Source organism: Scomber japonicus, chromosome 4, assembly GCF_027409825.1.
Source record: "Scomber japonicus isolate fScoJap1 chromosome 4, fScoJap1.pri, whole genome shotgun sequence".
NCBI lineage: Eukaryota > Metazoa > Chordata > Actinopteri > Scombriformes > Scombridae > Scomber > Scomber japonicus.
The window spans coordinates 4,626,540-4,642,587 of NC_070581.1; the positions used below are offsets into that span (position 1 = coordinate 4,626,540).

Below are 16,048 nucleotides of genomic sequence, written 5' to 3' on the forward strand. Positions count from 1 at the left end.
TTGTAGTAAATGTGTGTGTGCGTGTGTGCGTGTGTGCGTGTGTGTGTGTGTGTGTGTGTGCGTGTGTGTGTTTGTATATGTGTATGTTCTTTTGAAGGTCCTTGGTCAGGGTGAGAAATGGACAGGAGGAGACTACATGTCAGCACCAGGAGGAGGCCAGAAGGTGCGACTCCTTAAAGAAGCTCTGGAGGAGATGAAGGATGAAGACAAAATAATCCTTTTTATTGACAGGTAGAGTGTCTTAACATTTATTTAACAGAGACAGTGCACATTAATAAACATTGTTGTAAATTTTAACCAATTGGATATTGTTGTATCTCTAGTCCCTGGACAGCTGTTATAAAGTCATCCTATAAAAGAATATAAGATTACATTTGTAGAAGTTTATTAGTCTAGATACAGCATGTTGCTTTACCCATGCACACTAAATATTGCCTTGCAATGCTATTCATAGTCATAAGTAACAGATAAAACAAGCCTGACCTTTGCATAGTCCACCAGTAATACATTCTTCAAAATATACTGAAACTTGTGTATGAATTTAATTCTATTAGGACATATATAAAATGTGATAGCAAGATAAACAATTTATCAGATAAATGGACATGTAGTTGCAGGTACAGCCAGTGAATAAATGATTTTGGAAATAAGACTCCAGGAAGCTGCAACAGTCAAAAAATAGTAGAAATGGTAACTCCTCCTAAAACTGCAAATTGTCATTTTTACATTTCTATTTGTGTACATATCAAACAAATAAGATATAGGGATTTTTAGAGGTGTTGGTTGGTGTAAAATGATGGATGGCAAAGTATGCAACGCTAGCATTATTGGCAGCTTGATAAATACAGGCTAACTCGTGTGTGTCCTGCTATCCTGCCCCAGAACTGCAACATGTACACAAGTGCTCTGATTCTGATGGCAAACTCACTGAAGCCTTGTGAGTGTCCATCATCCAGACACCTCACTGAAGACTAAATGATGTGGTTGGACATGGTGCTGCAGTCAGTGTGTAGGTGTAAGGATATATGCATGAGAGAGGGAGAGGAGACAAGCAGACACCAGCTACAGGTGGTCAAGCAAGACATGATATTTCTACTGCTCAGGTTCATTTTGGGGTAGGAATTTGGGGCATTTTTAACATGGCATATTCCTGAAAGTTATCATGGACAAGTTTCAGGAATGAGGGAATGAAAGGCTTCATGATGGGACTTGAAGGTAGCAGCCTTCAGAACAGGAATGCCTGTGGGAAACACCACAGTTGGCTGTTGCATATAAACTCAAGAGGCATCAGTTTGAACTACCTGACCTCTTTATAATATAACAACATCATCTGAATCACCTGACCTCTGTATAATATAATAACATCATCTGAACCAACTGACCTCTTTATACTATAATAACATCATCTGAACCACCTGACCTCTTTATAACATAATAACATCATCTGAACCACCTGACCTCTTTATAATATAATAACATCATCTCTGAACCACCTGACCTCTTTATAATATAATAACATCATCTGAATCACCTGACCTCTTTATAATATGATAACATCATCTGAACCACCTGACCTCTTTATAATATAATAACATCATCTGAACCACCTGACCTCTTTATAATATAATAACATCATCTGAATCACCTGACCTCTTTATAATATGATAACATCATCTGAACCACCTGACCTCTTTATAATATAATAACATCATCTCTGAACCACCTACCTCTTTATAATATAATAACATCATCTCTGAACCACCTGACCTCTTTATAATATAATAACATCATCTGAATCACCTGACCTCTTTATAATATGATAACATCATCTGAACCACCTGACCTCTTTATAATATAATAACATCATCTCTGAACCACCTGACCTCTTTATAATATGATAACATCATCTGAATCACCTGACCTCTTTATAATATAATAACATCATCTGAATCACCTGACCTCTTTATAATATGATAACATCATCTGAATCACCTGACCTCTTTATAATATAATAACATCATCTGAATCACCTGACCTCTTTATAATATGATAACATCATCTGAACCAACTGACCTCTTTATAATATAATAACATCATCTGAATCACCTGACCTCTTTATAATATGATAACATCATCTGAACCACCTGACCTCTTTATAATATAATAACATCATCTCTGCACCACCTGACCTCTTTATAATATAACATCATCTGAATCACCTGACCTCTTTATAATATGATAACATCATCTGAATCACGTGACCTCTTTATAATATGATAACATCATCTGAATCACCTGACCTCTTTATAATATAATAACATCATCTGAATCACCTGACCTCTTTATAATATAACATCATCTGAATCACCTGACCTCTTTATAATATGATAACATCATCTGAATCACCTGACCTCTTTATAATATAATAACATCATCTCTGAACCACCTGACCTCTTTATAATATAATGACATCATCTGAATCACCTGACCTCTTTATAATATAATAACATCATCTGAATCACCTGACCTCTTTATAATATGATAACATCATCCAGGGATTAAAGCAAAAAAAAATCCCGAGCCTGAACTTTTTTAGACTTGTGCACTTGACTCTACACGCCACTACGTTGGTTGATCGATTGGAAACCGGTTTACTTTTTGGAGTGTTTGCACACGACACAGGCCTTGTTTTTGATGTTGGTGGTAAACTGTGGCGTGTACACATTCGCAAGGTCAAAATGATTGCAGACTAAGGTTTGACTAAACTGCAACACCAAGAAAGGCCAATAGGTGGCAATAGTAGTCCAACACACTACAATATGCTACATGTAGCATTTAGGATTTCTTTTGATATCAAGTTTCGCTGCTAATCTTTGTCTTTGACAGGTTACAAAATGGCCTACAATCACAAGGTGACATGTTATAAGGATATGTGAAATTGGAAGGCAGGCATTTGAAGAATAAGATTTATTTGCAACCATTTAATTTAAGGTATTCAAAAAAGGACAATGATTCTCTTTTTAAAGAGTTTTAATTCAACAGTTTCAACATATTTGAACTTTCTTTAAAATAAATAGTGGCAAATTAAATACTAAGAAATTACTAGACGTTCGAAAATCAAGTCTATAAATAACATAAAAAATATCAACTTCTACATGAAGTAGTAACAAATCAGGTACAATTTCCGTAAATTCCAGACTACAGAGCGCACCTGATTAAAAGCTGCATGCTCTAATTTTAGAAAGAAAATCAATTTTGTACTTGTATAAGCCGCACCGGATTTGAAGCCGCTGGTGTCCCACGTTGTAACATGAGATATTAGCGAGGGTTGGTCCCCCCCCCCCCCCCTCTGACTACAGACATTTAGCGCGCACTAGGCAATCATACCATGTCCAAGCACGTTTTCCCCCTACAGTCCGGATTATTTGGCTAGTGTGAGTGCAAGTGTACCCTGCTTGAGGGAGGCAGTTTTCCCGGGAATCCCGGGAAATCTACGATGTTTTAAAAGGCAACACTAGCTGAGCCCTGGTCATTTCAAGCAACACTAAATGCAACGTGGAGACATTATGCATATGGGTTCCCAATCCGACCATTTATTGTGTATTATGTTGTCATTATTAAGACAAAAGAACTCAATCTATGTCCATGGACATTATAATGAATCGGCTATAGGCTTAATATTAGTTTACATCCAGCGTGCTGCGTGGACTTCATTACATCTGCTGCACTGCTGCTACCACAATTATCAAATGGTAAGTTTATTGTCTGTGACTGTGACCCTCATAAAAGTCATATTTTATGAATCTGCATTATATAAACTAACGAAATTCGTTAAAGTAAGTCATTTGACGACTTCTGAGTCATTAAACTAAGTCTTACTTTTACTGGAGTAATCTACCTCGTTCTGTCATTGTACAGTTTATAGTCCGGAATTTACGGTAGTTAAATCAGATAGATTTAAAACGGTTTCACCATTTCAACAACTTTGAACTTTCTTTAAAAAAAATTTTGCCGCTGGATGCGTTTAATCTTTCTGGAGCACAGCGTGCAGAAACAGGCACCTGGCTCTCTCATCTTTTTGCACCAACTACTAAACGGCTTGCTGTCCTTCCCTAGCTCATCTAGCCATGCCCAACGCCATTTATTTTTCAACCCTTGGTCGATTATCAGGGCATTTTCCCCTGGAGTCATGAACTGATCCATCTTTCCACTCCATGCAACGTCTCTCTCTCTCTACTCTGGCGATTAGGCTTCATACGTAACTTGGTGGAGGCACGTTTCCTCAAGACCCGCCTTATTTCACCTCTGATTGGATAATAATGTTAGTTTCAGAGCGGGAGAGTTGTGCTTCTCTCATATCATTGGCAGACGAACGATTACACTCTCTTTCACATTTAAAAAATATATTATTTTATTTATTTTGTTTTGACGCGCCCGCAGTCAAGCGCCGCACGCCGGAATTCCGGCACGGGGCCGGAAAACTTTAATCCCTGATCATCTGAACCACCTGACCTGTTTATAATATAATAACATAATCTCTGAACCATCTGACCTCTTTATAATATAATAACACCATCTGAACCACCTGACCTCTTTATAACACAATAACATCATCTGAACCACCTGACCTCTTTATAATATAATAACATCATCTGAACCACCTACCTCTTTATAATATAATAACATCATCTCTGAACCACCTGACCTCTTTATAATATAATAACATCATCTGAACCATCTGACTTCTTTATAATATAACATCATCTGAACCACCTGACCTCTTTATAACACAATAACATCATCTGAACCACCTGACCTCTTTATAATATAATAACATCATCTGAACCACCTACCTCTTTATAATATAATAACATCATCTCTGAACCACCTGACCTCTTTATAATATAATAACATCATCTGAACCACCTGACCTCTTTATAATACAATAACATCATCTGAATCACCTGACCTCTTTATAATATGATAACATCATCTGAATCACCTACCTCTTTATAATATAATAACATCATCTGAACCACCTGACCTCTTTATAATACAATAACATCATCTGAACCACCTGACCTCTTTATAATATAATAACATCATCTGAATCACCTGACCTCTTTATAATATGATAACATCATTTGAACCACCTGACCTCTTTATAATATAATAACATCATCTCTGAACCATCTGACCTCTTTATAATATAATAACACCATCTGAACCACCTGACCTCTTTATAATATAATAATATCATCTGAACTACCTGACCTCTTTATAATATAATAATATCATCTGAACCACCTGACCTCTTTATAATATAATAACATCATCTGAACCTCTTTATAATATAATAACATCATCTGAACCACCTTACCTCTTTACACTCATCTTTTAAAGATACATTATCCAAAATTCTTATTGTCAAATTAAATATTTATCAACCATATTGACAAAAGAAGACAAGTTATGAGTTGACTCATGAGTTGTGGTTTTCAGGTCATTTCTTTCTTTTCTTTGTGATAAAACATGCAAGTTAAATTAAGGTGAAGTTACCATGATTGTTGTCGTAAAATGTTTTTTTCAGTACAGAATTTACAGTTGAAGATGAATTAGTTCATTTATCAAATGAAATTGCAATGATAGTTTCTTGACTGGATTTAAAATATAATATCCTAATCATTTATTGTTGTCAGGTGTTCCTTTTTCTAAACTGAAATAACATGAAAAACCAAGTTCACTGAACCTTGTTGTCATATTTCAATAAACAATGATGTTTGACTGTAGAAGGAACATGGCCAGACACTGTATCAGATTTTTATGAAAAATACTGCTTACATGCATTGATGCAACCCAGTGTCCAGTTGGTGTAAGCAGTATTTTTTCATAAGACCACCAATCTGATTAGTACAGGAAAATAAACATGAACTAAAATGTGGAATAAATGTAATCCACTTTGGCAATGCAACAAAATGGTTTTTAACTAATTTTACATCATTGGCCCCATCTTATTTAGAAAAAATTGTTATTTTTAGGATATGTCCTGCTCAATTATGACAAAATGAATTAAAATTTAAATGAAGGAATACTCACACTGTAGGTGATTCAAATATTCAATAGTTGTCATTCTTTGTGGTTACACCATGGGACACTTCCAGGAGCATTCACTTTTGGTAAAACAAATGTTGCAAATGTCATTTCAAATGACATAAAACCAACACATATAGATATTAATAAAACTGATTCTGCTTTTAAAACTATTTTTAAGATATTTTTGAATTTCTCATCTTGCGTACCCTTATTTGTCACTGATCCATATATAACAATCAAGAGAGTGTGATGGTTTTTTTTTAGTTGAGTATAGTTCCTCTTTACAATAGTGACCACAACCACTGGCAACTTCAGACTCCAAATAAAGACAGCTAGAATCTTATAAAGGCTACCCTTTCATTTCTTTTAAACATGTCACTGGTTTCACGCACTGCTGAGCTGCACAGTGCAGTAAATGTTTCTATTTTCACTCTCTGTTTGACACAGCTTTGATTTGGTGTTTACCTCCGGTCCCAAAGAACTGCTCAAGAAGTTCCAGCAGGCTAGACACAAGGTGGTGTTTTCCTCTGAGAGCCTGATCTGGCCTGACAGACACCTGGAGGACAAACACCCCCATGTCAGGGAGGGCAGCAGGTTCCTGGGCTCTGGAGGTATGTTCATCACTCCTGTCATTCAAACACATGGCTATAATGCCAGTGCTAGAAATGTAAACGTTTGTTTCACACATTCTGATGAACTTCATTTATTCCATACATGACAAAACATTTTGTGTGATATTAGCAGCATGGCTGCAGGGATTAGAGATGCATCGATCAATCAGCCACTGAAATCAGCCATTGGAAACAGCCAGTTTTCAGCTGAACAGCCATGACTGATGATTGGCAGCAATCAGCACCTTTATCAGATGGGAAATGTTAAAGTATCTTATCAGAGGCCTAAAATGATTGTTTTGAGGAAAATTATTGTATGTAATTCATAACCTAGCGACCTGCCGGTTTTCCCCTTCTGCATTACGTAATCATGCGTGCACCCCTACCCAGAAGAGAGTCTATTGTGGGTCCACTGCATTATAATACATCCATGATACACAGAGATAGCCATAAACATACAGTAATGACTGACAAAAGCGGGCCACGGCTTCCACCTCCAGCCGCTCCCACGGGGAAAAAGAAAAGTATATCAGTAGTGCATGGAGGGGGAGGGGAGAGCGGGTGGTGGAGGGGAAGGGAGTGCGGGGGTGGGACATAGCGGGGAGGAGGGGTTGTTGCTGTTCAAGTTTTTTCAAAGTGCTGTGTGAAATGCAAGAAAGGTAAGAGTCACTTTAAGTGTCACAAAATAATCAAATGATCTTATTTATGGGACTTAACTTGTTTGTTTTATCATACAAAGGACAAAATGATCATACAAATACAAAACATATTGTACATCTAGCAACGCTGCCTACCCGTGTCATATATACAATTTGTGTCAGTCAGATTTACATCTAATGCACAATGGTTCATGTTGCAAACCCAGTGGCACAGACAGTAATTACTATCCAATCATGGTTTCTAGCTAAGCTACAGTAATCATCAGATTCAGGAAGAAAGGAACATGTCACTCAATGCAGCAGTGTGGCTTACTTATGTGTTTCTAATAGTTTTTGAACAAAACAGAGGACTAAGATATACCAGGCTTTGGGTACAAACACAATTCTTAAATCAGTTTGTGGGTTTGGCTCTGCACATAAGATCTGTTTACAATAAGACAAATATAGAAAATCACCACCCTCCTTAAATGTGTATTCTCATTTTGCTACTTCACCGCCTTGTTAATTAGTAGAGCATCATGACAATGACAGTTCTGGTTCTCTTTCTAAATCTGTTTGGGTTCATCCACACCACATTGTAGTTAGGCTCGGCTCTGATTATCCTCAGGTCTCTTTCAAATGGGTTCCCTTTTTTTGAGGAGTATGAACACCAGAAACCTTTTCAGACTCAGCTGTTACACCAATCAGTTCTTTGTTTTGGATGTCAGTTTAGCAGACTGATAAAAGCCAGTATACCTGTGTCATTCAGAAATGTGCAGACACCTGATTGATTCTGAAGATTCTGAAAAGAGTAGAAGGTTTTAAGTGATGCAACAAAAGATTTGGTTTTGCCTGGTCAGACTTGCAGTAACAGTTTAATGATATGCCACATGTTTGTAGGAGGGAGTGTAGTAGTTTCTTTTTATAGCAGAGAAACAGCAGGTCTTTAGTCAGCAGTCAGCACAGGGCTGAACGTGGCAGTAATTATCTCTCATGGCATTTTGAAAAGACTTTTTGGACACAATATGGTACACAGCAGTGCAGATACTGCACATTAATGAGACCACTTGATGATCAGACTTTATAAGAATAAACTTAAATCATAGTTTGTCATTTGCTGTCTGTTCTGTTTTCACTGCTATCCTCAGCTTTCATTGGCTACCTTCCCAACATCAAAGAAATGGTTGCTGACTGGACAGGAGAAGACAAAGACAGTGACCAGCTGTTCTTCACCAAGATTTATATCAATCCAGACAAAAGAGTAAGAAATGTTAAACTACTTTACTTCATAGATCTTTACTTTTTATTTCATGGTAATGTTTCATTCAATTTTATGAATCCATTAAACACTCATATACCTGTGTTATTCTATTATATACTGTGATTTCCCAAATTGTGGCCTCAAGTACAGGGTGAACCAGGCCTTTATATGAAGCTACCTTATATGAAAGAGAGGCCTTTATTTCTAAACTCCCCATGGTTATCTGTACCCCATCTCACAGTTTTTAATAGCTGTTAAGCTCATGAAACTAAACACTTCCTGGGCAGATACAAAACATTATAAAAGCTTTCCTTAATCTGAAACATGTGCAGGACATCTTGACTTAATAATAAATAAAAGCAAACCAAACAATGGTGGTGTACACGTGAATTCATTAGTGAATGAAAACAACATTTGTGTTGTTTGAAGATGACAGCTACTACATATTATAAATAATATCAATATTCAATCTTTCAGAAATCCATAAATATCACATTGGACAACAAATGCAGAATGTTCCAGAACCTTCATGGAGCACTTGGTGAGTTATCTTGATTGATTGATTGATTGATTGATTGATTGATAGATAGATAGATAGATAGATAGATAGTAACTTTATTGATCCCTTGGGGAGGTTCCCCTCAGGAAATTTAAGTTCCAGTGCAACACCACAATAAGTACAGGTTGAATAAAAACACACAAAGTAGTATAAAAACACACATCTTACACAGTAAAAACACACATTATAAATACCGGGGAGAGTGCAAAACAGTGTGCAAATTGCAAGTAAATGCATTGTAAATATATATATATGTATATATATATATATATATATATATATATGTGTATATGTATATGTACAGGAAAGTATATGTATTTACTGTATTTATGTATGTATTTATTTTGAATCACAGACCATGTAACCAGATACATGTCCCTACAGAAGACACTATCTATTTACTGGCTACTTCTGTAATGTTAGAAATGTTAAGTGTATGTTTCTAATAACACCTTTGCTTGTTGCCATCTTTCATCACTTGTTTCTTCAGGTGGCAAGAAAAATCTCTCATCATCCAGATTGCAACTTGGTCTGTGTGGGCTTTACGCCATCTGTAGACAGATGTAGGTCATATAAAATAGGACAAGTACATCAATGAAAAGAGTAACATGTGCACATTGTCTCTAAACCATAAAAAGAATAATATTTTTCTCCTATTATTACGACTTTATTCTTGTAATATTACAACTTTATTCTCGTAATTTCCGAACTTGTATTTATTTATTTATTTGTCCTCTTAGTATGGCCCTAATACTCCGTCGTATTATGTCATCTATACTTACAAAATAAATATATTTGTATTGCAAGTACAGTTGAAAATAAAATATAACTCAATTAGGCAACACTTTGGCTTTTCTTCTTCTAGACTAACAGTCCAGATTCAACAGTAAATTGGAAAATACCTAATCAGCTGGTTACATCTTAAGACAAAGTATTACAATTATAGACACAGTTTTGGTTTAGTCCATATATCATCAGCCCTTCCCACAGATTCTCTTAACAAACAGATCTTTTCATTCAAATACTGAAGGGGCAGTGTTGATGTAAGAGAAGAGAGCTTGTGACCAGATGGTTGTTGATTCAATCCCTGGTATAACTCCCTCGAGGCACAAAAAACACAAGTGGCTTTCTTGGTACTGGTTTATTTGAAGCTTCCTCCAAATCCACCTTGAAAACTATAACATACACATATACGCACATACACATATACACAATATTAACGATTACATCAGAAAAGTAAACATAAACATGAAAATACTCGGCAAAGTAAATACAGAAAAAACACATGAATTACCTCGTTGGCTGCGTGCCGTGTAAAGGAGGAATTATCTCTGGTCTTCGGATGATTTTCGAACACTTAAACACTTTGTAACCACTTAAATTGGTCCTTAACTTTACAGTTTAGCTTAACTACAGCACATGTGCGTCTTCACCTTCTCCTGTTTACTTCTCACTCTCCAGAGGGATATTGCACAAAAGTAGAATAAAGAAATCCAGGATAACTGAGCAAGCGCAGCTTGATCTAGTCTGACCGGAGCATCTTGGCTTATTCGGTTGCACGTTTGCTAAACCAGGATGAAAAGGCGCGGCTATGTCAAGCCAGGTGTAGATAGTTGGGATAAGTGCGTGTTCACGGCATTCTCACGTAGACCCATGGCATCGATCACAGAATCACTGATTGGAAAATGGAAAAGTGTTGCGCGTCATTCTTCACAGCCGCTGAACAACAGCTCCTGATGGAATTTCATGATGAGGTTAAAGAAATTATAAGAAAAAAAGGCAACACAAGCACAAAGCACTGTAATCAAGGAAAGGGAGAAAGCCTGGCAGACAATCGCGGACCGGCTCAATGCGTAAGTAGTGCAATTAATGTGTAATTATTGGGTTAAGCATAGTTCAGTGGGTAGCGCACCCGCCCCATGTGTTGAGGCTACAGTCATCACTGCAGGCGATCCTGGTTTAAATCCCGCACCAAGCACTCCTATCCTGCATGTCATTCCCCCTCTCTGTCTCCAGTTTTCCTGTCTCTCTCTACTAACCTGTACATCAAAGGCAAAAAGCCCAAAAAATATACTTTAAAAAAAAGTACAATTAATACAACAGTGCTCCACTAGAACTGTCAAAATTACAGTTAAAGGACTAAAGAAGTTACTGTCCAAGCCCACTAATCAACAGTTTTGATTTAATACATATTGAGAATCAAATTAATTTTTCTATTCTTCACCATTACTGCTGGTTGATGCAAAATGTATGCTGGGATACGTCCATGCAAGTCAGCTCCCAAAGCATGCTCGGTAAAATAGGAAGAGCAAGAAAGAACACTGCGGTGAAATTACAGACAGATATTGTAACATTGAAAAAAGGACTTGAAAGGTTGAAATCCTAAACTATGGTTTTAAAATGATGTGTTTAAATACTCTAAAATATAATTGTATTGTCTGACATGCTCACTTACTCAGTAGGAAGTTAAAGGTTGAATATGGAGAATGAGCAGAACACCGCCATCTAGTGTCTCGAGATCGTAGTCGCAACAACCAAAAATAATTCCAGCAGTCGGGTTGCCAGGTTTGTTGCTGAGTGTGTCAATCGATCAGCCTGTGCCATGTCAAGTGATGAATCAATGCTAACGTTAAATACTGTTGTAAAATTAATTTCGACCAATTAATTTTACAACAGTATTTAACGTTAGCCAGTCTTCAACTGGAAGTCTTTCTTTGAGTGGTGTGTAATCAATTAGCTAGCTAGCTCCCAACTCAAAATGATTGCTTGTTTCTGTTTTCTGATTGGCGTGAGCAGGCCAGTCAGTAAACTACACGATAACCCAGAATGCATTTTGTTCCTACCCAAGCTGAAATCAGCAGGCTGAAGCAGATTTTATTTTAGCTCTAACTCTGTAAATATACCACTTTATCCACATGTCTAACCTTTTTAGGAGAGAAAGTAGCCCTTTAGATCCACAATGTGACGCTAATTTGTCCAAATATCATCTGTTTAAAGTTCTGTTCCTGCGAACAACCGTTGCCTTTTATTATTAAGAAAACCATAACGAAAGAGTTGGTGCTTTTATTTTGAAAACAGGAAGCGAACATACCCTCGCTGTAACTGACTTGAAACCACTGAGGTACATTACATTGTAACGCCAGTGGGAGTAGCAGTTAAACCTATGTTCCCCGGGTCCTATGTTCCCCGATCGCGGCTAACTCGGTTGCTAGCTTGGCGGCTAACTCGGCGGCCAATTCGGCGGCTAGCTCGGTGGCTAACTCATCTGCTAACTCGGCTGCTAACTCAGCGGCTAACTGGGCGGCTAACTCAGCTAACTGGCTAACTGTAGACGGGATCATCTCTATGTTCCCCGGTCACATACAGAGCGGGGAACATAGGACCCGGGGAACATAGGGATGATCCCCTAATTATGTAGCAATACAGTCATACTGCACATCAAATCAAATAGGAGAAACTCCGCTACAAGCACGTCATTTTTACACACACCAAACACAACTCAAACACCAAGCATATTAATGATCAAATATCAAAATCCGAATAGCGTCAGAAAGTCAGACCACTCTCCACATTTCCATTGCTACCGTTTTGATACGTCATGGTACACAAACAAATAGCATCTCATATGAAAGCTAAGACCCTGGTGAGTTCAACAGTACCACTATTATTGCGCTAAAAACTCAGTGAACCAGCAGCCAAAGAATACAAAGGCAAACAACCACCTATTTACAGCGACTTACAGATATTCTGTCTTACCTTCGAAGTTTTGTGATGACAAGTTGTACTTGAGAGCAAAAAACGCTGGTTTTAGTAAGTCCAACATGGCTCTGCTTGTTTACAACTCCATTTCACCCAGTGCCAGCCTACAGTAGCTGCGACGGAACAACAGACAACCCTGGCAACCCGCAATCCCGCCGCTAATTGGCTGGTACAATGTACACAGAACGTGTCAGAACGTCATTGTCGAACCCGTCAAAAAATTTAAAAAATATTAATTCAGACTGTGGCTGTATTATTTTAAAAAATATATAGCTTTTAATAAATATTCTACATATTCAACCTTTAAAGACTGTAAAGTGAATTCAGACTTTTTCTTCTAAACACATTAAATTGGTCATAAATGCATTTCTAAAAAAGGTGTAAAAAGCATTTTAACCATTTAGATTTGAATTGTGGAGCTAGGCTTCACAAACTGTGTTTCAAGATTTCTGTGTTCAGAATTTAGTGGGCGGGTCTGAAAATCATAAACCCGCCCCTGCTGCTGTAGAGGTATAAATACATTTGGCACACACTACTACTCCTACAGTCTACAGTTAGCTGCCGAGTTAGCTGCCAAGTTAGCCGCCGGGCTAGCAGCTGAGTTAGCGTCCATGTTTCTGGTAGAGGTGGTGACTTTGACTGACAGGTGACACTTGGTAGGGGGCGGGGTTTCAGCATACTCGGCGGTAGGGCTGGGCAATTAATCGAAAAATAATCGAAACCGACATTTAGAAACTAATCGACTTAATCTTGCTCATGTCAATTAATGGTGGTGTTCACTGTTACCATGACAGTAAAGGTTTCATATCTTTAAGGAGTTTGAAAACTTGTCTCCAGTGATCATTTGAACCCAAACCATGATCTTTACATAGTTCTAATCAAGTAAACTAGACATTAACCACAGCGTCACATCTTAAAACATCTTTATTTTCACTCCCTAAAGATACTCATGTGTGAGGGCAGCAGTGTAAAATACTAAACTAAAGAAACTGTGAATATACATAATCGTTCATTAATCGTAACCGAGGTTAAAAGTTCAATTAATCGTGATTTTCATTTTTGGCCAGCTCTACTCGGCGGGCACTCCCACAGCGTTTGGTAACAGAGAAAGAGGCTGATTTTTACACAACTTTAAAGCCTAATTTCATATATTTGGCGATTTTTTTAATCATTCACATTTGGCAGGGTGGTTAACAACACCCTTTGCTGTGGTATTTCAAACTTAGAACACATATTTATTCTTACTTTACACGGACTTTAAGGAATATAATGAAGTTGTTGGACTCACAAGTCTGTGTGTGTGTTTGCTTGCTTCCAGATGAGGTGTTGTTGAAGTTTGAAGATGGACGGGTACGAGTCAGAAATGTGTTGTATGATACTCTTCCTGTCATCGTCCATGGGAACGGACCAACCAAGGTACTGATTTATTATAACATACTGACCAATCACATGCTAAACACAGCCTGATGAAGCTAACCATGGCAGTAACTAATGGCAGGGTCTTCTTCTGGTACTGGTGTCAAAATACTTCCAGTACATTAGTCAGTGAGTGTGGGACTGTGATGCCTCACATGCCATGATCAAAATAAAACATGCAAAAAGACATTCCCATCACACCAACCAATGAGTTGCTGAATCAGTCATTTCTCAGAGAGGAAAGAAAGATTCATTTCTAGGCTTTAATGATACAGACTGACAGTGTACTCCAAGTCTCTCTGAAAAATATGTTTCAATAGGAGGCAAACCCAGCTATTACTGTTTGCCTATGATTTCCAACTGAAATCAAGTATATTTTTTATGCTAAGGCATACATAGCTGCTTTGTAAATAACTTTTGAGTGTTCCCTTTAAGAAAACTAAAGAGAGTGAAATACGAATAAAAACATGCAGAAAATGACTTTAGTTTATATGCTATTTTAATTAAAACACTTATGGTGGAAATAGAATTTTAGCATTTCAAAAGCCATTCAATCTCGAATGTTTTGCCTCCTCAAAGGTTCTGTATTAACTATTAAGAAGCTATTTGCTTTTATTTATCGTTTTCTTGTGGCCAATGAGTGAATGAGTATTAGAGTTAATTAAACAATGAGATTAGAACTGGGTGATATGACCAAAATTTATTTTTTTAGATTTATTGTTGGGCTTTTCTTGCCTTATTTATACAGTAACTGACAGGAAACAGGAAGAGAAGCAGCATTGGTCCCTGGCTGGATTCAAAGCAGAGACTATATATTCAAACCATTACTCTATAACAGTGTCCTGATGTAGCACATTTTAATTAATTGAATAAATAGTTGGTACAATGTGTAAGGCAGTGCAGCAGTGCAGGTACTCATATCATCATAACTCAGACTTGTCCATATCTATAAAATTCAAAAGCCCCTTTTTGTCTACATGGACCCAAGTCTTGTGTCACTTGTTAGCCTGCTGAATAAGAAACTAAACATCAATCTGCAGGAGAGAAGCAGACTGCTGACATCAGTTTACAGACTAGACAGTTAATTAGCAGCACATTGAACGACCTAAAAATGTCCCCACAAATATCAGTATTGGTTAGTTTAGTTGCTTGTTGTGGCCCTTAATCTGTGACTCCACTGCCTACAAAACTGATTTTGGCTTGTAAGCTACAGTTAACAGCACAGGTGTGTTACATTATGTCTTGGAGATACATATATATTTCTTCAATCACTTTGATTTAATTTGATGCAGTTTTATTTTATTGCAGTGGTATCATTAGGGGTGCGCAGTCAGCCTTGCCACAGTACCTGTAAATGTTTTATAATATTGAAAATCATTCATTCTCGTAAGGATAAGGATAAGGATACATTTATTGATCCCACAGTGGGGAAAATTAATTGCTACAGAAGCTCAAAAAATTGTGATATAGAAAGATTTCCAGATATTAGATTGAGATAAGCTAATGTTTGTTTTCCAGCTCCAGATCAACTACCTGGGCAACTACATCCCCAATGCATGGACATTTGAGAGTGGATGCACAGTGTGTCATGAGGATCTATACTCACTCACAGCTCTTAAGGTCTGTTCACACATTTTGGGTCTTTAATCAATACTGACAGTTATTTCAGCTTTTCAATTAGTGTGTTTTTTTCCAACCACCTTTGGTACCA

At 37.3% G+C, this 16,048-nt stretch overlaps 1 protein-coding gene across 1 annotated transcript in view; it reads left to right on the forward strand.

Annotated features, from left to right (window-relative positions):
• The window catches only part of plod1a (procollagen-lysine, 2-oxoglutarate 5-dioxygenase 1a), a 36,363-nt gene that overhangs the window by 7,602 nt on the left and 12,713 nt on the right, over positions 1 to 16,048 (forward strand). The window contains exons 3-8 of the mRNA XM_053318359.1: positions 98 to 231; positions 6,541 to 6,704; positions 8,491 to 8,603; positions 9,081 to 9,144; positions 14,240 to 14,337; positions 15,856 to 15,957. Of these exons, the coding sequence (XP_053174334.1) occupies positions 98 to 231; positions 6,541 to 6,704; positions 8,491 to 8,603; positions 9,081 to 9,144; positions 14,240 to 14,337; positions 15,856 to 15,957 (675 nt within the window). The remainder of the gene's footprint in view (positions 1 to 97; positions 232 to 6,540; positions 6,705 to 8,490; positions 8,604 to 9,080; positions 9,145 to 14,239; positions 14,338 to 15,855; positions 15,958 to 16,048) is intronic.